This window comes from Dreissena polymorpha, chromosome 13 (genome assembly GCF_020536995.1).
Source record: "Dreissena polymorpha isolate Duluth1 chromosome 13, UMN_Dpol_1.0, whole genome shotgun sequence".
Lineage (NCBI taxonomy): Eukaryota > Metazoa > Mollusca > Bivalvia > Myida > Dreissenidae > Dreissena > Dreissena polymorpha.
The window spans coordinates 46,594,863-46,621,179 of NC_068367.1; the positions used below are offsets into that span (position 1 = coordinate 46,594,863).

Genomic DNA, 26,317 nt, shown 5'->3' on the forward strand with positions numbered 1-26,317 from the left:
CATCCCTGATTAACCTGTGCGGACTGCACAGGCTAATCGGGGACGACACTTTACGCACATGCATTATGCCTAGTTTTCTCCGAACGCGACTCATATAGAAGACGTAAACGTGGGTTCGGTCATCGTCGGAACCCACGTTTACTCGAAAACGCTTTGCGTCTTGAATTACCATGGGATACCAGGCTAGCAAAATTTCTTAGCCATGAATAACTTGCGAGACATCGTATTGGTTATCGTGTCCAGTTATGCAGGGAAATTAAGCAAATTAAAGAACGCGTTCAAAAAACAGTTACTGTGCAGGCGGTGTTTCTTGTTCATTACGCACCATCATGCAAGGAAGAATCAAATCAACTTCGAAAAACACACACTGGTCTCATTAGATGTGAGATGGCTCCTGCACAAACTGCGCATAGGCGCAAGATGGTCCGAAGTTTCGCTTGCCGCATATGGCATACGACCTGTTTTCGTACTACGCGGCTCATATATTACTAATGTTTACCCATTTATGCCTAGTGGTCTCTACCTAGGGGATGTCTACTATATTTATTTCTATATTTAGAATATTTCTTACCGAAATTCCTTTAAGCAAACAGCGCAGACCCTGATGAGACGCCGCATCTTGCGGTGTCTCATCTGGGTCTACGCTAGTTGCCAAGGCATTTTTTCTAGACGCTAGGCATAAATGGGTTAATTGGCTCTTTGTAGACAGGTTTTTTTCATAATTTTGATCATTTTTAAACCCAGTAAAGTGGGAACTTTTCCAAGTAAATGTAAATTGGTTTGATCAAACAAGAACACACAATCTTCTTCTTTAATATTTCATATTCATTTTTTTAATTAATTTATTTGAAATGAATTGTTTAACTTGCTTTCTTTAATATTGACGCTCATATCACAGAAGTCAACTGATAGCCTAGAGATTTTTATTGAACACCCCTCCATTTATTTCTGTATAAAATGTATACGCCCCTCTAAAACAGTGTCGATTGTTTCCATGTAACGACATTTTCTATTTAAACTGACAGACAATAACTTGTTCAAACTGACAGCTCGCATTGAAATTTTGTTTAAGTTTAACCGGAGCTATGAAACACGAGAGTTTACCACTTTTAACGATTTTAAATTATTGGTAACCAATAATTTCGCTCGCAAAGGGCTATGAACTCCTCTGGATCGCTCAATTATTTACTTAATATACATCAATATTTTCTTAAGCTCGTTATCATTATCGATGTCTTCATACCACTGTATAAGTAAATTTGGATCGCGTTTGTTTCACTATTATAAAACACGCTGTTTGGTAAATCCGAAATAGCGTTTTTATGGCTTACTCTAAATGAAGTGACAGTAACTTGGCATAAAACAATCGTTGTGTCACTAGTGTTATAGTTTCTCCGGGAGTTTATTTGACTCAAAAAGAGTGGATTGTACAAGATAAAGTGAAACATATGGTATGTTATTTTTTACTGTAACTGTATACAGGATTTATTTTTCATGTATTTGAATCTATTTAAAGCAAGATCCGAAATATGTATTTGGTCGGTAGTGCAAATCAGAGATAATAGTAAATGAATCTATAAATTGTAATAATTAATTAAGAAATATCATTACATAAAACAACAGCCTCACAATTCAGATGTGGACAGAAATCTAATTTAACTTAAATTAATTATTAGAATTCAACAGTTACACAAAATAATTGCTTTTAAGTATATATTGTATAATGATGTCACTCAATCTTCAATTCTTTAAAGTTCAACATGAATATCAGATTTGTTTCATGTTTATGATACAATAACAAAATGCAGTTTCCAATTATAAACGTGAAGTCCAATTATTCTGAACCTATCAGGTAATGTATTGTATGGAAGTATTTTCATTTGAAGGCTCTACAATGATTGTTTACCTGTAACAAACGGTTTTATACGCTCATATAAAACCGCACGGACTAACAGTCTTTCGTTTATATACATAAACTTGATACAATAACTCAGCATCCACGTTTATCTATATATGGCAAAATATGAACACATGCACCATGATTAACTATGAAAATGTTGTTTATACTATCTTTTGTATGCACGTACATATAGAACTAATTCCATAAACGACAGAAGACCAGAATTTCTAAAGGCGATTTTTTAAAGAAATTTATTTTATTTTATTTTTACCAAAACGGGTTGTATGTTACACAGTATTATGCAGCGTTGATTGGATAATATAAATAACTTGGTATTGATTATTACAATTTAGTGTATTAATTAACTTAGCTAAACAAACCAGACAGCTTTTTCTCTCCCGGAAAATTAAAAAATACATATGATAAAAAAACGCTCTATAAACTCGCCTTTTCGAACCATGAATTGTGGTCAGGAATGCATGTCAGGCTTGTTTAATAGCACCCAATGGCCAAAGACTTCAAACTAGTCCCTTTAAGTAAATAAAATGCGTTGCATTGCATGCAGTTACCATTTATCTGATTCGAATTATATTCATAGCTTTAACATATGTTGTGGCAAAAGAGACCGCATCGATAGTACTTTTGCTTTGTTGGCATACGCGATCTTAAACATACGTAAATTCTTTAAAACAATATTATTAATGTAAATGTCGCAATCAAGTGAACTTCGAAGCTATATGTGGATAGTATGCGGTTTACAGCTACAAGTGCTAAATTCTATCCAAATAATTGATAGAAAATACGAGGGTTATTTGCGCAACACTAGAAACGGAGTTTAGTACAAGAATATTAAACTCGGAAATGTCGCCTAAAAATTCAACAAAGTAACCGAGTAAAATCGTGACACCGGCGGTTAAAAAAATGATAATTTTTTTTTCAATCACCGTAAAAAATGGGATCCAAAAAAAGAATATAATAACTCTAATCATTACTCTTAGATTTAAAATTATAATTTACGTTCATAGTACATATTAAATGTTCATATAAATTGATTAAATACGATCAAATACTTTGACGACGTACCCCAATAATGACCAAATGATGACAACAAATCGTCAGGTCCAGCTCAATGCTGAACGGAGACTGCCACTCTTTTATTATTTGGGTCTTGTTATGAGAAAACTGGGCTTAATTCATGTGCGTAAAGTGTCAGCCCAGATTAGCCTGTGCAGTCCGCACAGGCTAATCAGGGACGACACTTTCCGCTTTTACGGTATTTTTAGTTTCAAGGAAGTCCCTCCTTACCGATAATCAAGTTTAGGCGGAAAGTGTCGTCCCTGATTAGTCTTTGCGGACTGCACAGGCTAATCTGGGACGACACTTTACGCACATGTATTATGCCCAGTTTTATCAGAACAAGACACATTTGATTACATCATAAAAAGATGCAACTTGACTTCAAAACGACGCTTCATGCCCGGCTATTAAGTTTGATTTAAAGAAAACTCGACACTTTAATTGGAAACTAATTATATTTAACGATATTCATAGAAGTTAATGCGTGTGGCAGGGAGCATTACACTGTGCTGTTTCTCTTGGAATTAAAAAGGAAACACAAAATGTATCAACTTTATCTATAGTATCGAATGAGTGCATCATGAGTTCGAACGAAAATATTTGAAGTATGGAGTAACTTATTGCGGCAGTAATTCAATCAGAGCTGTTTACTCAAAATTTCGTTTCTATGCATTTGTTTTCACTGACAGTGGTAAAATTAAAATTAAGCTGCGGAAGGAATTATTGGTATTGTACATGGAATTGTTTGGAATGAAATGAGCCTCGCTCTGTGAAAAGGGGTTTAATGAACATGCGTAAAGTGTCGTCCCAGATTTGCCTGTGTAGTAGGCTTATCAGGAATGACTCTTTCCTCTTGTATGATATTTTTCGTTTAAAGAAAGTCTCCTCTTAGCAAAAATCAAGCTTTTTCGGAAAGTGTCGTCCCTGATTAGCCTGTGCGTACTGCAACAGATAATCTGGGATGACACTTTACGCACATGAATTAGACCCCCTTTTCACCGAGCACGGCCCATTTTTAAAACTCTGCTCTAAAGTGGCCATTATGTAAAAGCTACGTTGCCTTTCATTGCGTTTCGCATAGTATAACTCTGGATTATAACAAATGCAATGGAAGAGGAAGCTTTAACGATTGTTCACTTTTAAAATGTAAACTTTGATAACATTTATTTTATAAATTTACATGAAATGTACTTAAGAACTGTAACATTTAACAATGTACTTCAAACAAGTTACGGATATACTATTTTACTAGTCGATATATCGTTCATCAATTTCAATTTATACGCATTACTTACATTGAAGCAAACCTCATTTCTTATCTCTGACAAACGATCACAAAAGACGAATGCATACAATTGTGCATATCATTATATTGCTAATCTTACGGCAAGTTCAATGCATTTGTTCGCCGTATCCGTCATAAATCATTCGAATGGGGTTTATTCATGTTTGGGATATCATTGTTGTAGACGTTTATTTTTAAGTTTGATCCCCTGTTAAGAAGGATGTTTTGTGTCTTCATTCTTTTTTACATTAGTGTATAGGTTTATTTTCCTTGTTGTTTTACGGGTTTTATACGATATTTCATAATTGTAATTGATTTCAGTGAATGTGTTAAAGTAAACACAGGTATATCAATATGACCAAGACGAAGTAAAGGTAATTATTTATTTTAGGATATACGAGTGTCTTCGAACTTAACATAAATAAGTTGTGCACGAATTTTGCAACAGTGGCTAATATTAACTTGTCATCTATCTTAAATAGTTTAAGTTCCTTGAAATAATTTTCATATCGCGGTTTAAATTTACGTCAAGTTTAACACATTGTATATATGCTCTTTACTTGATCACTGTTTCAACATGGTTAGTTCAGTTCAAGAAGATGCGAATGTCTGTCTGTAAGGCGTCTGACCGTTTATGTACATATGAGTCGTGCTTTGAGAAAACTGGGCTTAATGCATATGCGTAAAGTGTCGTCACAGATTAGCCTGTGTAATCCGCACAGGCTAATCAGGGACGACACTTTCCGCTTTTATGGTATTTTCAGTTTCAAGGAAGTCCCTCCTTACCGAAAATCAAGCTTAGGCGGAAAGTGTCGTCCCTGATTAGCCTTGCGGACTGCACAGGCTAATCTGGGACGACACTTTACGCACATGCATTATGCCCGGTTTTCTCACGACGCTCCTCATATGTAAGGCGCCTGACAGTTTGAATACATATGTCCTTTTCAAGGCCTGACAACCTCGTGACATCACGTTGAATGAGGCGTACTAAAGCAGAGACACGGTGTTTGTAAAAACTTCAGTAATTACTAGATGATTGATCTGGTCCCCTTTGTTTGAAACGAAATACCGGGATTAACACTGTCACAATGCTGAGATACTAGTCGACGATTGTATTTAATCAGTTGGCCATATCTATAACCATAATAAGCGCTGTCAAATAAAGTGTCTTTATTTTTAAATATGCTCTGTTTTTAATAGAGTATTATTTATAATGTAATGTATGCTTTACACATTTGAACTGATAAGTCTTTAATATATATGTTAAGCCAGTCTGGCTATTAACTGGAACACTTCCACCATGATCACTACCATCACCAATACAAATACTACGACGTGACAACTAGAACTTTCACCTCCACAATATTCAAGTGTTACAGCGAAGCCGCTTCCAAATATTATTGAACAAAATAGATATTATAACAAATACCGAACATAATCATACGTAGGGATTATTACATTTTACAATCATGTTCATTATTGTTTGTGAATGTGCGTAGATCTGAAACTTGCCTTATGATAAGTCATTAATGAGACTGTTCATGCTTTAAATACGAGTTAATACTCGACCTCCCCTTCTTCGTTACCCTCCTTCTCGAGCCTAGCCCTCATCCAGACCCTTCTCCTACCTCAACTCATTTCCTCTTTATTTTCATAATCACTCAACTCCTCTACACCCATTTGCTGCTCGATCTTACCCTCAACCAACCTTTCCTCCTTTTTCTTCTCATTATCATTTTCCTTCTCGTCTCCTTGAACTTCATCTCCTCCTTCATCATCATCATCATCATCATCATCATCATCATCATCATCATCATCATCATCATCATCATCATCATCATCATCATTATCATCATCATCATCATCATCATCATCGCCGTCGTCGTCGTCGCCGTCGTCGTCGTCGCCGCCGTCGTCTCATCATCATCCTCATCCTCAGCATCATCATCATCATCAACGCACGTTGGTTTGGAACCCCGGGTCTGGATAGGAACAAACGTGCTGCGCAACAATTCACTTCTGATGACTTTAAGACAATTACTAATTTTCACACTATGCTCTTAGTACTACTCGTAATACTGCTATTTAAACGTTAACATTTCAATATTAATACGTGAACTTCGCATATTAACATACAAACCGTTTAATTTGGCAATGCAGCCATAAAAACTGTTATTTAGATGTCGAGGTCGCGTTTAATTACAGACAACATACGACTGTTTATCTCAGGGTTAAGCCTGGATTGATAAGTTTAATTGAATTCTTTGCCAAAAACAAAAAATGTACTATTAAATTTGATTTGAAACACAAACAAAGACGTACTGATTTCTTATTTGACTAATTAGGGCACACATGTATTCCAATACAAAAACATGTACTGCAAATAGTTAGTTGATGTTGTTCTTTTTCGTTCGTTTATTAAGTTAATGACCAAGTGTATAAACGGAGAGAAATCTTAGTCACTCATGAAATTCTAAAATTACAAGGCGGATAATACAATCACTCAATAGTAGATATATTTCAATTATAAAACATTGAATGGCGTAAATAATATAGTCAACCAGGTGTCAATAACTTTAATAAACGGTGTTTCTAATTTATTCGTTAATATGAAAGTAAAATGGAATTCGTACGAGAAAGTAAAGGACAATTTTAAGGTAACTTTTCTGATTTTATTGGTTGTGCTTGTTTACTTATACAAATTTTAAACAGTAATTAAATGTTTAACATGTACAACTTTCTTCGATTTAACATTTTGAACATTTAAATAAAAGGTTTTAGAGACATCATCCTGTATTATTTGTACAGGAAATTCTTTAAAGAAACTAAGTTGGTTAAGCGTTTCTACTGGGTGAAACATGTATACTTTTTATAAAATTCTGGTATACTATGTATTTATTTAAATAAGTGGAAGATATTAAAGCGGGATCATTCAGATTATCGGCATGTCATTTTATAAATTAATCAAAAATCGTACACCGACCGCAGATCGCAATGAAGATTGTTTGCAAGATTACTTGTACCAGGCAATTTTGACGCTAAATCGGTCGTTGTCGGCTATTTTTTATATCAATTATGTTCACATTTATGTCAATTTTTTTGTTAAATGGGCTCTTTATTATGGAAACTCATTCTCAGTTTCAGTTATTTTCAGTGATGCAGTTTTTTTAAAGAGAAGTTTGTTTAAGATCAACAATATCGTTTACGGTAATCGGTAGCGTGTTTTACGACATCGGATTATGGGCGGGAATACAACTCGGGTACAGTCTAATATCGACCGAGTACGTTTTAAGTATATTTACCTTACCCGGGGTACATGTAAGTATACTTAATAGTACCCGGGGTACATGTAAGTAGTACCTGAGCCGACAATGACCAATCGAGCGTTCGTAACGAGATTGTAACGTAAGCATTGGTGGCGTTATTTGATTATTGAAGACGATTTTTAGCTTATCTCCCGGTGTAAACTTGCTTGTTCAATTGTTTAAATTAGCACATATTTGAAAACAAACATGCGGCGATTTGATGTTTGTTTGCTTTTGAAGTTTAGTGTTTGTATATACACAAAGGCTTTTTAAAGCTTCCATTTAGAGACGTTGGTGTTTGGTGATTTATTAGGGTGTATTAAACACATCTGTAGATTAGCCAAGTGCCGAATTGATTTTTCTTTTCAGTGCAACTTTTCAGCCAAATGCGCACCTAAAAACTGTAATGTTTTACGTGTTAATATGACAAAGTAGCTCTATTTATAAACTTAATGCTAAACGAATGCCAAGTTACTAGAGTATATTAATACATACCGGTTGTTATTCATGCATGAATATTGAAGCAGTACTTTAAAAAAATCCATTGAAAAAACAACTATACATACTTAACCGACCCATGTATGTTCAATACATCAAAGTGGCGTAAAATACAATATGGTCTAGTACAGCAGATTTAAATCTATACTATAGTTGCATAACTAAAAATTTAGTTCATTGACTGGTGTTTTGAGACAGCCCCACCAATCTCATTAGAGCTCACGATTTATTTCAAGCTTGATAACCAATGCTTTATTATGTTATTCAAAATGTGTACGTGCGATATCTTCAGGAGTTGTATAGACCAATATGTCGAAATAGTCCTTTCTGATTCCCAATCTCTCCCTGTACATATAATCTTAGTGTAACAACACCGCGGTAGATTATTAATCAAAAGAAAACAACATGTTAATAATTCATTACCTGTGGTGTTGTGAGATAACATTGTTCTACAGCTTCATATATTATGCATACTATTATTGAGTGAAATAGAGACTTCTGCAATATATTAACGATCTGTTGATGTATCAAATCCACAAATATTCAATGTTGTCGCGCACTATTAATATGAAGTGAGTCGCCTTAAGATAAAATTATGTTTAAGTTAAATTCAAATTAAATTTAAGGTATTTACCCATATCATAACTAATAATGTAATAACATGATCTGGTTAGCCACGTCAAGCGTAAATTGGTCTTATGCCATCTGCGACCAGCGCCACTACAGACAATTCAGCGCATTCAAGTCTGGAGTTACCACACTCGCTAGCGGGACCATGAAACATTGCTTTATTTAACCTATTTATGCCCAGTGGACTCTCCCATCCTTCTCAATTGGATCAATTTATTTCCAAAATAAGGGATGTCTAGTATATGAATTTATATATTTAGAATATTTCTTACAGAAATTCCTTCAAGCATACAGCGCAGACCCTGATGAAACGCCGCATCATGCGGCGTCTCATCTGGGTCTACGCTGTTTGCCAAGGCCTTTTTTCTACACGCTAGGCATAAATGGGTTAATTTCATTAAATGTTTCTCTGTACGTGTTTCGTATAATCTACCGGTACTTACGGCGGACTTATAATATTTGCAAAGTATTAAGTAATTTAAGGAAAGGCGGTTTTGTAAATAAATTCCAATACACTGATCCGTAACGACTCCCGATTTTACGACGGTTTCCGCTGACGAGATAAAGTTACAATGCCACACCGATGTAGATAATAACTTACAAATGCTTTACAAAACGAAATATGCAGCGCGTGTCAACTAACCGTACCTTAGGCGGATTATAGGTGATATAATCTGGTGCACACACGGTGTGTTTGCACAATAAGGCGAATTATTTCCAATCTGTATATTCCATTGTTCAAACGCTGTCAGCTGAACTAATTCACTCTATGTTTCAGGACGATTTAACCCATTTATGCCTAGTGGACTCTCCCATCCCTCTAAATTGGATCAATTTATTTCCAAAATTAGGTATGCCTAGTATATTTATTTCTATATTTAGAATATTTCTTACTGCAATTGCTTTAAGCAAACAGCGAAGACCCAGATGAGACGCCGCATCATGCGGCGTCTCATCTGGGTCTACGCTGTTTGCCAATGCCTTTTTTTTATGGGTTAACATGTATGTAAGTTTTTTTTTAAATGTTAACGGAGGGCCTAAGATATTAAACATATTGTTTGACTTATGAGCAAAAAGGAATACATGTGTAACACTATTGTTTCGTTTTCATTCCGCAAACGATGTTTGTTGATTATTTTAATTGGAAGTTGGAACTAATCAGCTTTAAATATAGTTGCATATTCGTAATATTTGTTTCAATGAAATGAGCGACTCAATTTGGAAAACACAAACTTTTTTTCATTAAAAATAAAGCCATGACGTAGTGGTAACGGCATTTCACCTACGAAGCGGGTGTCAATGATTCGAGTCCAACGCAGGGCTCGATCTCACTTGACCGGTTGCCTTTCCAGTATGAACTTAAAGTGTGGGGTACAGCGATGACCTTCCTTTCAAGCAACCGGCATAAACGATATTAATCGAGAGTAAAGATATTCAGATTCATAACAGGCTGGCGAACGGGGGCACTATTATAAAATAAATTATTGCTCTTTCCAATTGTTAAAGTATTGATTATGGACGCACATAGTCGGCGTTTAATTTGAAAGCCAGTGAATATAGAGGCTTTCCGGGTACTTATTATTGTTTAATCGTGATCTCAGATTAATTGCGTTAAACTTGTCGCATTTATTCCAGCACATGCCGCAATTCAGTAACAATGTCTGTGTACCTAGGAGTAAGTTACATTTTTTAAAATTAAATTCTATTGTTTTGATATTTGTCCAACCTATATTATTTTCCCAATAATCTTAAAAACTCACAAGTTTTTTTTGGTTTAATTTTTCTGACTGTTAATTGCACTTACTACTAATTACAATAAAAATTATCGAATAACGCTACAATTTTACGTACTTTTCACGATTAAATTATGAACAATACAAGTGATACGTGTGCGGGGTGTGGATATTAGGTAATAAAGACTTGACAAGCCCATTTAGCATTATCTTTCATTGTTTTGTCTCTATAGGCATTCAAGACCTGAAAATGCAAATACCGGAACCACCGTTTTGATCTTTCCGATCGTCTTCTAAAGATAACGTCAATGTCATTCAGACGCTCCCACACAGAACACTTACGTATATGAGTACACGCATTTTGTCTAAGCTGTATAGAGAAAAATATTCTACTTACATAGTTTTGAATGGTAATGGTAAAACATGTTGAGTGTTTTTACTAAATCGACTTACTTATATGTTTCATGCCGACCGTAAAATATTTTAAGGTGTCCACGTTGCGGTTTTATGTTCCGAGTTGACGTGGCTTATTCACAATTGCGGAGCACCAATAAACCCTTACGAAAAGCCACAATAAATCACCTGAGCAGTTTGTACAGTTAAATGAGTGGTTTTTAAACCGTTTTGATTTGGAAGAATTTCGCCTAGTGGAAAATATGTAAGTAAAAAAAACCTTTATCATGCCATCGATCTTATCTCAGATTTTTCCCGACGAGTTTGAACAAAAAGATATAAATGTACATCAAACGAGTAGTCTATGAGAAGAAGAGTCTAAAAGATTGTTTAAAGTAAATTAGTCAACGTGTGACTGTTGTAAGAACTCACCCCAAATGTGTCGCACTGGTCTCCAATCCGTCCATGGCCGCATTTAAATATACATGTATCATTTTGACGGTGGCATGTTTATCATATGAATCGTGTTCTGAGAAAACTGGGCCTAATGCTTATGCGTAAAGTGCCGTCCCAGATTAGCCTGTGCAGTCTGCACATGCTAATCAGGGACGACACTTTCCGCCTTAACTGGATTTTCGTGTAGAAGAGACTTCCTTTAAACGAAAAATACCATAAAAGCGGAAAGTGTCGTCCCTGATTAGCCTGTGCGGACTGCACAGGCTAATCTGGGACGACACTTAACGCTTATGCGTTTTTGAAAACGAACCTCGACGTAAGGTCAATGCTTCCCTGTTGTGACCGCGGCTTATAAAATTCATCAACAACTGATAACACAGATTTGATGCTTAAAACAAAATAATAATGTTTGTAATAAAATATGATATATATGGTGATACCTCTCCAAAAATTAATTATACAAAGATATACCATACTGCAAGTCGAAACTACCGGTAGTGTTTGGTCAATTAAGAGCGTAGTGTACAATACGCAGATGTACTTGAGTCCAATATGGTACGTCCCCTGTGTACGAGTCTAAATCAATTACATTGCCCATTATACACAGCGATGTTGAATAAAGTTTGTAATATATATCTATGCAATTATGGTTTTTATTTGCATTATTCACGTTCAATTATAAACCTCAGCATCATGTCTATTGTTTCTGCGTTCACGTCATTTTAAACATACAAGCTTAACCATATACAAAACATACAAGCAGAACCATATACAAAACATACAAGCTGAACCATATACAAAACATACCAACTTAACCATATACAAAACATACAAGCACGATCAATAATCCACGTAACACTAGTACTAAGTGCAACCCACAATACTATATTAAGAACACAATAATATTTGTAAAAGTTCTTAAAGATTCAATAAACCAGATATGCTGGTCACGACCTGATATTTATTCGCAATGATTCAGAAAAAAACACCTGTAAGAACGTGAACAGCAAATTTAGAAATGTTGGGTTTGGGTTCCGAGAACTCCAAGCCGCAATCTCCACTAAGTCACCTTAAAACAGTATTTAACAACCGCTCTCGTCTAATTCGCCAGAGCATGTTCTGAAATTGTTTTAGGTAAGACTTGTGTCGTTATTTTATATGTCTTACACTTAATTTGTTTACGTGTTATTTAATTAAGTACAGCAATTCATAGTGACAATGGATATTCGTTTGACTGGGATTTAATTACAATCGTTTTAATATGATATTGTTTAACCCATTTATTCCTAGTGGACTCTCCCATCTTTCTAAATTGGATCAATTTATTTCCAAAATTAGGGATGTCTAGTATATTTATTTCTATATTTAGAATTTTTCTTACATAAATTCCTTAAAGCAAACAGCGAAGAACCTGATGAGACGCCGCATCATGCGGCGTCTCATCTGAGTCTACGCTGTTTGCCAGGGCATTTTTTCTAGACACTAGGCATAAATGGGTTAATTTATACGATTACTCGGTGTGTAAATAATTCTGTAGAATTTATTACAAAAACGCAGATGTTATTACAAACTGTATATGCAAGTTATCATATTTACCGTTTAAACATATTTTTGACAGCGTATTGTTTCAGGGAAATAGAATGGGCTGCTTTAAATTGTTTTCACCTCGCATTAGCCAAGGAATGCCCATAATATCACATCAGCTGCCATTGACGCTTAAAATAGTCATAATATCAATTGCATCCGTTTTTAAAATTATCCCGGATTAAATATAGGTATAATAAGGCAGTAAAAACACACACTTTACACATAACTCTCCCAAAGTCCTTATAGCGGTCACATGCGATTAATGATTTATCCGCGATTAATGCTTTGTCAAACACGACGACCACGATTACTTCAGTACTTTATGTTAATTCTACACAATGCGTACACGTTTAAATGGTGAACGTTCATATGTAAAAACACCAGTTGTTAAACCATAATATAAGTCTTTAAAATTCCACATGTTTATTTTCAATTAGGCTGCTTGTGAAATTGAGATACTTTGTGTGCGTAAGAAAATCCGGTCAGAGTCGAGTCGGTTTCGTAACAGAACGGAGTGATACATGAGTTTCTATGATGATGCCGAAATGCATTTCGTTTATGGAAGTACGTGCGTTTACACAAATAACATTTATATAGTTATACAATTTATCTATTTCATTTCATTTTAATACTGCTTCTTATAATGCTATTTAAATATAACCGTTTTATAATTTATTAGTAACCTTCGCATATGAGCATGAAATACGGTTTAATTTGGCAATGCAGAAATAAATACTGTTTTTAAGTTTTCGAGGTCTCGTTTAATTAAATGCTATTGTTTATCTCAGGATTAAGCGTAGATTGATAAATTAAACTGAATTCATTGCCAAAACAAAACTGCACTATTAAATTTTATAGTTTAAAACACGAATAAAGACGAATTGATTTCTTATTTGACTAATTAGGGCACAAATATGTTCCCATACAAAAACATGAACTAAAAATATTTAGTGTTTTTTTCCGTTCGTTTATAATTTAATAACCAAGTGTAATAACGGAGCGAAATCTAATACTGGTATGGAATTCTAAAATTACAAGACGGAAAATACAATCACTCAAAAGTATATTTATTTCTATTATAAGATATTGAATGGCGTACATAATATAGTCAACCAGGTGTCAATAAATGTAATAGCTTAAATATACGGTGTTTTAAATCCGTTCGTTAATATGAAACTGGAGAATTATAATTTGGACGGAAAGTAATGTTTATTCTTACGGTAACTGTTCTGATTTTATTAGGTGTGTTTGTTTAATTGACGCTCATAACATTCGAATTTTGTTAAAGTATTTAAATGCAGTATTTGTATTCCAGATTATTTAAACAAATAAAGTTGTTAAACCGTTTCTACTGGGTGAAAAATGTTTAGTTTAATAATATCCCTGATTTCTCTGTACTAATTTGAATAAATGGGAATCTCACATAAACGGCATGCCATCATATAAATTTAACAATAAACGTATTAACACCGGCTCTGCGTATCGCAATAAAAAAAGGTTTGCAGGTGTATTTTTAAACATACACTTGACTCAGATATAATTAGTCTTGCATTCAATAATAAACGATAACCTTATATTGTATGCCAGTTAGTTATGAGATTGTTACATTAGATTTGGCGGCATTATCTGATTATTGATGACGATATTCGTTTATTTCCCGATTTAAACTTGCTTGTGTAATTATGCAAGTCTGCAGAGAGTTAAAAACAAACACGATGCGAATTTATGTATGTTTGCTTTTGAATTTGGGTGTTTGTATATGCACAAAGGCTTCTTAAAAGCTTCCATTTAGAGACATAGGTGTTTGGTGAATAAGAAGGGCGTATTCAAACTTTTCCTAGATAAGCCAAGTGCCGTTTTTTCATTTCAGCGAAACCATTCAGCGAAATGCACACCTTAACATTTTAATGTGGTATACGTTTAAATTTGATAAACCAGCAAAACAACTAGATTATTAAACTGAATGCCAAAAACAATGCCAAAAGAACTGAACATAACAATACATACCAAATAATTTATGAATATTAAAGCAGTGCAAAAACAAAGATCTAACAAAATAAACTCATACAACATCGATGCAAATATATTTTGTATACATCAAAGTGGAACTTAATACAAAATGGTGTAATACAACAGATTCAAATCTATACTATAGTTACTTAACTGAAAATTCAGTTAATTGAATGATGTTTTTGCGACATCATGACTCACCTTAATGGAGTTCGATATAACATTCCAAGCTGGATAAACCACGGAGTGTAATCTAGAGTCCGTGGATAAACAATGCTTTATAATGAAATTCAAAATTTATACTTGCAATATTTAAAGTCATTGTATAGAGCAATATGTCGAAATAGTCCTTTCTGATTCGCAATCAATTCCAGTCCAAATAATCTTCGTGTACCAACACCGAGGTAGAATATTAACCCATTTAAGCCTAGTGGACTCTCCCATCCTTCTAAATTGGATCAATTTATTTGCAAAATAAGGGATGTCTAGTATATTTATTTCTGTATTTAGAATATTTCTTACAGAAATTCCTTTAAGCAAACAGCGCAGACCAAGATGAGACGCCGCATGATGCGGCGTCTCATCTGGGTCTATGCTGTTTGCCAAGACGCTAGGCATAAATGGGTTAATGAAATGAAAGCAAGATGTTCATAATACATTAACTCTTTTGTCAAAAGAGCAGCTTGTTCTACAATTTCATATGTATGCATTTAATGAATGAATATTATAGCGACTATATAGTTAGCCCGCCATTATATGTTTAACACTTTGAATATTCACTCGTTAATTGTATTATTTAATAAAATATAGCAAGTCATAGTACGAATTGATATTCGATTGACTTTGATTTCATTACAATGCTATAAGATAATAATATTCATTTAAAAGGAGTAACCGGTGTGTTAATAATTATTAAGAATTTATTTTAATAACGCTTATTAATTTACAATAAACATTACAACAGGGAGTATACTTAAATAAATAACTAACTATTAAAAAGAAGTCGATACCGTTATAGTTTTCATTTACTTAAGCCACGGACTCTAGATTACAATATAAACTCCGTGCTTAAGCATATTTTTATTATTATAAAATTATTTATTGTTTCAAAAACGCACAGTATGCTATTATGAACTGTGAATGCAAGCTAATATTTATATAATATTTTAACGTTTTATTTTAGAGAGCGTGTCCTGGTGTAGTTTCATAGAAATACGATGGGCTTTTTTAAATGGTCACCTATCGTACGTCAAGGAATATTTCAATATAACATACGTAGCGATGGACGCTTGAAACGAACATAAAAACAATTGCACATGTTCCTCAAATTATTCCGGATTAAATAAATGTATAGTAAGGTAGTAAAAAGAGACACCTTACACATTAATCACCCAATATCCGTATTACGGTCACATGCGATTAATGATTACCGGTAATCCGCGATTATGCTTTGTCAAGCGCGACGACCTGGTCTGTCCGCGACTTCAGCTATATGCAATAATTCTACAATGATTACACTTATAAATGGTTAACGTACATGTGTTGAACAACACCAGGTGTTAAACCATAATATAAGTTATTAAAATCCACCTGTTTATTTTCAATTTGGCCGCTTGTGAAATTAAGGTACTTTCTGTGCTTAGGTGAATCCGGTCAGAGTCGAGTCGGTTGCGTAACAGAACGGAGTGATACATGAGTTGATGATGCCGAAATGCATTTAGTGTTTGGACGTACGTGCGTGTACACAAAAAGTGACATTTATGTAGTTATAAAATGTATTTATATTCTAATGTAGACTCGCTTGAAGTGCAGATATTACTCGATATCACCGTCTGCAAAACTGTGAATGTGAGCATCTCTGGATTGTGCTTTGGTATAAAATTAGTCTAGAAAGAAGACACATTTGAAAATGTATCGTGGAACTTAATATAAAATTGTATAATAAAATAACGTGCATATATGCGTGTATTATGCAATTTTGAAGCGTTTTGAATGCAAACACGTTAATGCAACTCGTGCACCTGGCTATAACCAAATAAAGTGATCTAAATAGTCAAGGGGATTATCGGTTATTGACGAGATAATTCAGGCTTGGAATCGATCCACGTGGCAAAGTGATTGTTCATGGGGATTTAATGCGTTCGTGTCAGATTAACCTTATTAAAATAGTATTTGATAACGAAGCTACAAATTGTAAGTACGACATGTTTAAATGCTGATGTAAATTTGTTAATAATTTTACTACATTTATTAAATAAGTGATGCTACTAATATAATATTGTATAAAGCATAAATCAATTGCAACACTGTCAATTCTTGCACTTAAGAATGATTTTGAATTGTTTTAAAAAGTATTGGCAGGTGGAAAAGTATGTTTCGGATGGCTGATTAATGCCTTATCGTTCTGGCGTTTCGGTGGGTTTGAAGGTCGCCAACAAATACTACACAAAAAGAAACAGGGTGACACATGTTATGGTTGTCATATTGGCGACCTTTTTGTTGTTTCAGTGCGTATAATTGTCATTTTCTATTTTTTGGCGAGTTTCAAAGTCACCAACGCGACAACAAGCCAGAACGACAACTATACTTGCCAGAACGTCAGAAAGGGTAACAAATGTCATAATGCTTGTACTGGACGATATGGCCAAATCAACCTCCACGTTATTCGCGTTCTGGGAAAACCGGTCTTCCGTATTTTTTAATTATATTATTGTACGCTATGCAAATCGTGACTGGATGTTTTTTTTCTATAACCAACTTGTTAAATAAAAAGCATACACTGAAATCAAATAATATCCTATTTATGTTGGGAGGCGGAAAACTACAACGGGTGAGGCATGGTCAGGGGTGATAACCCCAAAAAAGGGTTAGGGTAAGGGTTAGGGGTCGGGTTAGGGTTAGGGTTGGGTTTAGGCTAACCCAAACCCTAACCCGACCCCTAACACTAACCCTAACCCTAACTCTAACCCTCTACCCCCCCCCCCTTGCGCAAAACCATACCATGCCTCGCCCGTTGTAGTTTTCCGCCTCCCATTTATGTTCGTGCAATGGGCATTTATAACATGTGGTATACTTATAGCAAGAGTACTAAAGGAATGCATGAACTGAATCAGCACGTGGCAAGGTTTATATGTAAAACAATGAAAAAGCGGTGTTTGAAATATAACGACGTATATGCTGTGTCGTTTGTTTGCAAGTCCCCGTGAATAAGTTTAAATATGGATGCGAATTCACAAAATTTAAAATAAATTTTAATGTTTATATATTGTAATTAACTTAGCCACTGAAGTATTAAAATACGTCTCTAAAATACGCAGGCTAGTCGTGTTTGCCGCAACTTCTTAATTGGCAAACCGACTTGAAGCCTTGTTGATCACACTTTACATTTACATAGTCATACCTTCAAAATAACATTAAAAGAAAATAATGTCGTTGTACTACCAACGACCATGTTGTGTTGTTAAATGACAATTGATCTTATGGCTTTATCCTCAAAGGGGTACATCGATGATATTTTTTACGGAAAGTAAAGAAATAACATACTAACATCTCAGGAAAATATTCGCAGTGTCATTTTTAATAATTGTACATTAAATTAGACATTTTTTTAAATGCTTATGTGTGGTATTATAACTTTTATTTCATAAAAAAGTGAAATATTATTCGCGTTAGCCGACATTTAACCTATGTACGAAAGTTTTTGTGATTGTTTGAAACGTGTTTTGTTATTGCTTTGTTTCTCAAAACGCAGTATTCGAAGATAAATAAAGACAACAAAATAGACGAACGTTAGAAAACGTTATGTGTTTATGACCTTTAAAATGGATGCAACTGTAATACTAGAGAAAACACAGAGGCAAAACAAACAACTTGCACTATGCTCTAGTAATTGCGCATCAGAAGCTTTAATTGTCTGAAAACTGCCTTATTCTCGTTCTCGTCTGCTGATAATCTAGAGCCGAGTGATTGATTGTTTCATATCCGAATTGCTGACTTGTAGCTTAAGTGTTCTACACTTCGAGGGCCAGACGGTGTCTGTTTTCTGCGTAGCTAGCCGTTCAAATAAAAACACCGGCCATGTGTAGTTACGAGATATATTCTGAAGTTATAACTGTTCAAACAATGTTTGAAATTTCGGAAAGAACTTCACAATTCGTATTCTTAAGTAAAATTCTCACAAAAATATTGCAATGCATTTAGATATTACATTTGTTCTAATTAACGTATACATCGTATATTCCCTTGAGCTCTTTGAAGTGCACTTAATTATTACCAAAAACGTTTAGTGGGATTGGATTTTTGCAAGGGACACTTAGTATGATCAGAGTGTACATATAATGCAGATGTCGATTTTTTCAAGTGGATACTAGCTATCCTAATAGCAGAATTCATAAGAAAAAACATTTATAGATCGTTAATACATTACACAGGACATTGCGCTTCTTTGTTGTTGTTCTGTTTGTTTTATTGTTGTGTGTGTGGTGGTGGTGGGGGAGGGGGGGGAGGGGCGGTAAAATATCCAGAAACTTCATGCAAAGTTGTATTTTGTCTTTAATTATTTCTAGTATGGGGCTTAATTTTGCATTGTTATATAGCAAAAGATGTGAAACCCTATGCTCAAAGTACCTTCACGTCCTTGCCCTCAGAAAAATCAAATTCACAATGGGTCTGTTAATTGTCCGCTTTAAAATCACATAAGGTTTCGAGGTCTCATTAGTGGACAGGGTAGCTCCTTACCAGACTGCGCGCATGCGCCGGCGAGGATTGAGCTTCACTAGCCGCATGTTGCATAAGACCAATGGTTGCATGACGCTGGTCGTATTTTTTATCATGTGAAAGCTACGCTCAACCGGTGTCTATCCTTCCACGACCCCGACTTCAGTAAAATTCAATAACTCACATTACTGTCAACAGTGCAAACACACGGACACTTTGAGTTGAAATATTGATATAAAATACGGTATTTAATAAGCCGTTTAAACTTTGGGCGATTTCGTTAGTATTCAGAGAGTAAACATTGTTTATTTAAACATGTAGAACCAAAGTGGAAATTTGTATTTATCTTTGGGCCTGCTCCGAAACCTACACTAATAAAATACCTAAATTATAATGCCTGTTAGAGTTTAAAAGATATTATTATACATACTAATTATCAATATTTAAATACTACTTTGGTATGGGTGGTGAACTTACAGAGCAAATATTTAAGTTTAAATGTAGCATTTGACCCAATTGTATTCGTTTACTTTTAGCGTTTAATTGAACTTGCTGTTAAGTAGACCGTCTTAACAATTTTACAACCATTCGCGTTTTTAATGTGTTTAAGAATTACTTGTCCGACTTTAATGCGAATATGTTCGATTGCAGTGTCAGCATCGTATTCTCGCATTCTTAAACAAAAATATGATTATGAATGTTATATAAAATTAATTAACGGTCTTATATGATACCATCACCCACATATTGTTTGCTTCAATACAATGTACAATGAGCAAGTATATACCGGTACGTTTAGTCGTATTTGCTGCAGAAATAAGCAATGTGTCTATGCATCGAATGATCAAATCTGATCCTATCTATGGGGATTTCCCACCTGTGTGCATGTCTTGTTAAAAAAAGTTTTCTTCTGTAAAACAGAACATTTAATCATTTGCAATTTTAAAACACTGGTCAATTCTTTATGTTTTCGTATTACTACTTTGAAAAAAAGCATAACGGAAGTCATGTTTTTTTTAATATACTTGCTTTAATATTAACAAATATTTAAAAAAAATCAACCAAATAAACGAGGATATGCAATAAATGTTTGGACACTAAATGACAAAATAATAAACTGTCATATTTTAATAATATGAACGTTAATGTGTCTTTTTCATTTTGTTTGTCAGATTTGTTTGTGCTTTGTTAAATAAGGATACGCGAATCACTATATTATAAGATTAATATACTAAAATCTCATTTACTGCTGTACATGTATCATTTTTACAACGACATATAATGTCCAGAATTTCTCATATCAATGTCCCAGTTGAAAGACACAAGTTATTCAAGATTGATTGCCGCATTGAAAATTACTTTGATCTCATTCAATTATCGCTATCAGCACTGAATTGTCGAATACTTAAATACGAATACTTTATTAGCCGATTTGTGCCAACTGCGGGACGTTGTTTGTTTCAGCTACTTATATACATTGGGTTCAATTCTAGTCGCGGGCGCTTAAACATGGAGCTTGTGTACTCCAGTTTGATTAGATACCAACAAATCCATGGAAATAGTTAATAATAATATTTACAATATTGAGAATTGTTTCGATTTTGAGTAAACGGATTCTCCATAGTTTTATGAAGGTATTATTGTCGTTGTTATTATTATTATTATTATTAATATTATTATTATTTTTATTCTTATTTTTATTATTATTATTATTATTATTATTATTATTATTATTATTATTATTATTATTATTATTATTACATCATAATCGTATTTGGTTTTATATAAAATACATCTATGCGATAGTCAATACTGATAAAGTTGTAAAAATGGATATTCACTAGATAACGTCGTGTATTCGAACTATGATCAATTTAGGCGGTTTAATATTATTCCATTTAGAGGCGTATATCAAGTTAATTTTACCTGTTCCTCATTTGGTTTGAATTTAATGTAATTCTCTTGACTCGCACCGATAATCAGCGATGTGTTCCCATAACATTTACGGAAATGTCCGTATCGTACCGTGATTTTGTTGCGTTGTGGATCATTACTTTTATCTTCGATCATTACTTGTATCCGTACCATGGGTTAATTATTGGTTGATTCAATCTGGTTGATTTCATCCCGTTTCAAGTAATTAAAACCTTTAAATTTGAGCGTATCTTCGACGCCTTCCATATGAGTGTTTTGTTTATTGACAACAAAGCATCGCTTAACAAGATACAGTAGAAAGAAAAAAAACAATAACGTGAAAATAGTAATGTACATTTCTTAGCGCATACATTGTTTTTATTATCTTTCCAGATGGAACTCTGTAGAAGCATGATTAGACACCGCTATAGCTAAACAAGCGTCAAAACGGAACATCCGGTTCTCAATGACTCGAAACGCGACGGACATGTCCGCCACGATTACTTTAAGTCGGCGCAAAGGGACAGGAAGCGGCCATCCCTTGTGGATGCGCACGCTTGAAGAGAAGTACCAGAAATTACATAAGAAGATCATCGAAAACACCGGAAATGCGCGGTTCTCGAACAGCGTCGGTCGCTCGGTGTATGATGGGAGGATTTCACAGGCTTTAAAAAGATACAAAACTATTGCTAACAAATCGCTGAGAAAGGTCAACGAAATAAACGGTCAGGATGAAAGTAATGTAAACAGTGACAATGAAATTGTTGATTTACCGCCGAATATTTCGAACGAGAATTCGCCAAACCAATATTTGGACAATTGCGACACAAATATTGTTGACAATGAAATGTGCGCAAACTGCGAGGAAGGTGTAGACAACAATTCAAAATCAAAGAGCGCAAGTCCCATATGTGACCAAACCGTTGAGGTACACAGGGCTCAAAGCGAGGCGTCTGATGTCTCAAAACACCACGAGAACCACGAGAAATCGCTCAATGAAACTGAAGTTATATTGAAAGTGGTTGATACTGAAAATTACACAATTGGCTGTGATAAAGACACGGATTTCGTGCCAACGCCACAGGCGGTACCGAGATTAAAATTTGATAAAAGTGAAAACAAAATAGAACGCGGAGCTGATATAGCGAAACCCAGCCGCTATGATCGAAAAAATCTTAAGACGTCGATAAGTCGAACGAGCAAGATAACGTCGAAATCGTGCCCAGCAAAAATTCAAAATCAGGTGAATCGAAACCACGGTCAGAAAACTTTACTGACTTCGCGGAGCAAAAGCGTCAACCGACACAAAATGTTCACCCCCATGTCAGCGGAAGCCAAGCATGCCATAACGGAGACCATACAGGAAATGAACATCACCGCCTCCAGTCAGACAGATGGTGAAGTGAATTTCGTACCCATCAGAAGCAGAACGTGTGTAAGAAACTGGCATACGCCTAAAAGAACGAAAGAGTTGCTGAATTACCGAGTGGTTTTGGATAGCACGGCCGAGCGACTTGCGAATATTGACTGTGACGGGGTGAATTTGAATAGTGCTGAAAAACAGAATTCCGGAAATGGAGGCTCGTGTCGCTCATCAGCCGGCTCAGGTACACTGAGTAGCGCGCGTGGGCTCGGGGAAGCCAAACTTCCGGATATTCTAAGCGGAAGTGCACGTGACCGTTACCAAGGTAAGAAACAGTCATACATACTGCCCGGGATCGGGAAGTATCGAATATCTCACGACGAACCTGTGTTCGAGATTACGCCACCTGGTTTTGATAGTCGCTACAATGACGTCATGCCTCACGAAGAAAGGGAGTCCGAGACGCCACCGCCGGATATCCGGCAGCGCGCCATCGATAAGTGTTCCGCGTGGCTGATTAAGTACAACAAATGAATGCAATTAACATATTACCGGTATATTCAGATGGGGATTGTGCTATAGTGTGCTTATCAACCACCGAGGTCGTTCAATGACTTTTCAGGCGAAAACAATCACTTAAACTTACGATTTAATGAAACGTTCAAATTATATCGTGAAAAACTGATTTATTCACATTTGTAAATGACTCTGTTGACTAATTAGTACTGTACGGGTGTTAATTGCAGTGAACAATAAAACAACTTGATCGCGTAATCGGTTGAAGTATCTTGAACGAACACTTTCTGATAAACATCAAGGCACATCGATATTTATGATGTTTCTGTTAGTTAATGTATTTAATGTTATGAGTGGAAGGTCCATTTTCTGTGGATCAACGTGGTGTTCAAGGCATAAATAGATAACCTTTCTGTATCAGAGATGGATATCATGTAGAGAAAATCCAAATTTTACAACGGAATGAATTGTTAGACAATGTTAATTAAAACTGTGCTTTGTTTGAAACATATGACAGAGCTTTACATGCAAGCCCCTCGCAGAGTAATCGTTAAGTACGAAGAATCACAAAAAGGCCAAAAGGATGTCGGGAAAAAACAACGCTGAGTACCGGAAGTTTGCCTTTTCTCGGACACAGCTCCGTTGCTTTCGTTCGGATGATATCTGCATCGTTCGGTGCCTTTTGTTCTCGAAGAGCGACATTGTTCTGTTATTGGAAGTCGGACCGACCGGAAGTAGTAATTGTGGGAAGGGAATTGTGTCACTATGAACGCAATTTTTTTCGGGACGTTTGGTGTATACGCATTTTAACTACTAACTAGACTATCATAGATGCGACAAATTTCCACGTATCTTACATGTATTAAAGAGCTAGAACACTAACAGTTTTACAATGAAAAAAGTTCATGAAGCACCAAAAAAGTTTATCTAACATAACAGAAATTAAAGCGTTGCTCAAAAAACGTTCAGACAATCAAAAGATATAGCCGAATTCCGTTATCACGACCAAGCATACGTCAAAGAGATGCTGAAATTCGATTTGAAGATAACGAAACGCAACTGTATATATGTTATGTTTCTCATTGTATATACACTCCGTGCGTATGTATTTGTACATCTTACGTGAATCCTCAATCCATCATCCAGCCCTTATTCTATTCTTCAACACAATTGTTGATAAGAGAACTTAAACCAGTTTACATAGTGTTTTTAATTAACAAGTTTGTATTACTATTAGTATTTATTGAATTTGTGTCCACGAAATAGTTTGTTTCTCCATTTTGTATTCAGAGTTTATTTATTTATTCACGTCATTGAGTGTTTTTGCGTCCATGATGTGAGAGATTGGCATTTATCTTGCTTCATTCAATGTCTGCTTAACCGTCGCAAACATTCTCATTTTTTAAAAGACAGGAAATTATTTAAACAAAACGTTATTCTTTTAATTATTAGAAACATTATAAAAAAGCGATGTAAAAATGTCCAAGCTACAGGTTTTTGAACCCGTGGCCTGTAGTACCAAAAATACACGAAACCACTAGGCTGAAAGGAAGTAAAAATGCTATGTCGAACATATAATTTCTGCTAAATTATCAATAAAAAGCTTTATTTTTTGTTCAAATGTCAATTAATGATTATCATGAAAACAACATTTAAAATGTGTTTTTAAGTTAGAAGAGTGTTCGTGCGTTTTTAATATAATGCATAACTCCTGTTTTGAAAACTGTAATTTTTACCAAACTGTGAACAAGTGCTTTTAAACGGGTTTATTCGTGTTAGACGTTTTTTTTTCAAATTCTAAAAACATTACTTGTGTATTTCAATTGGCAATACAATAGTATGGAATGTCATTAAAACTGCGAGTAAATGTTATTTCATTTATGAGTGACAAGGCATGCGTAATGCTTAGAGGATGGAACAATTGTTGACAGTTTATATTGATAGAAATTATTGCATTAATGCAACATGTATACATCGACCACTACTCTTTATCGCCCAAAATAATATTTGATGAGTTAAAACGTCCAAAATGAGTGTAATACGCACACACATATAATATGTTGTGGAAAATATGTGACTGGTTAGTATATTTTACTGCAAACACGGTATACTATGTGATATAGGTTGTATTTGTTTTATAAAAAAATGGACCTAGTTATACATTGTTATCAGTTTTAAACACACCACAATACGTAGTTATGTCTAAAGGGTGTTGTGTGTTTAAAGTTTAGAATGTGACATTTATAATTCAAATAGTATCATGATTTTATGTTATTATTCAGTATTATTGTTTTATAGATGTTTCTCTTTGTTTTTATATTGTTATACATTGTTAATTTATTTAAAAACAATATAATAAAATATAATTTTTCAACACGTTAACATTCTTTGTTCAGTTTAGACTTGAATTATGAAATATAGACTATGAATTTATTTGGTTATGCGAAAAGAAAAGCTCTAGATAGTTGTTCAAACATATCCATGACATATTTACAGATTAATAATAACACCTTTTTGCATGTTTACACAAACGAAGCATTCTGATTTGATAATTCGACCTCATGACCTGTTTTTCATTTTACGGTAACCACGGCGTATGAAAATTAATATATAAATATTAATGACCGTTTTTTATCAACAAGGAGAGAAATGTTTTTCGAATTTTTACTCGCAAAAACAAAGTAAGTGCTTCTTACTTTTTCGTTAACGTCAATGCTATGTCGTTCCACTGTGTATACGGGTGTTGCCTGCCTACTGACGCTAGATTGGTCATTGTCGGCTCGGGTACTTCTTAAAAGTACCCAGGGAACTCTTTAGTATACTACAATGTACCCCGGGTACGGAAATTATACTAAAACGTACCCGGCTTTATATGAGACTGTACCCGAGCTTCATTCCCGCCAAAAATCCGATGTTAAAACAAAATTCCTGCCT

The 26,317-nt window shown here is 34.7% G+C and overlaps 1 protein-coding gene across 5 annotated transcripts in view; it reads left to right on the top strand.

Moving 5' to 3' along the window:
* Window positions 1–25,760, top strand: part of LOC127854997 (uncharacterized) — a 39,380-nt gene extending 13,620 nt beyond the window's left edge. For 3 of the 5 annotated variants that reach the window (XM_052390234.1, XM_052390235.1, XM_052390231.1), the window contains one exon: window positions 21,898–25,760. In XM_052390234.1, the coding sequence (XP_052246194.1) occupies window positions 21,971–23,401 (1,431 nt within the window). In that variant the 5' untranslated portion in view covers window positions 21,898–21,970 and the 3' untranslated portion in view covers window positions 23,402–25,760. Of the gene's footprint in view, window positions 1–1,148; window positions 1,452–20,999; window positions 21,225–21,897 lie in introns of those variants that run through there. The other 2 variants (XM_052390233.1, XM_052390232.1) reach the window with 2 other exon arrangements.
* The last annotated feature ends 557 nt before the right edge of the window (window positions 25,761–26,317 follow it).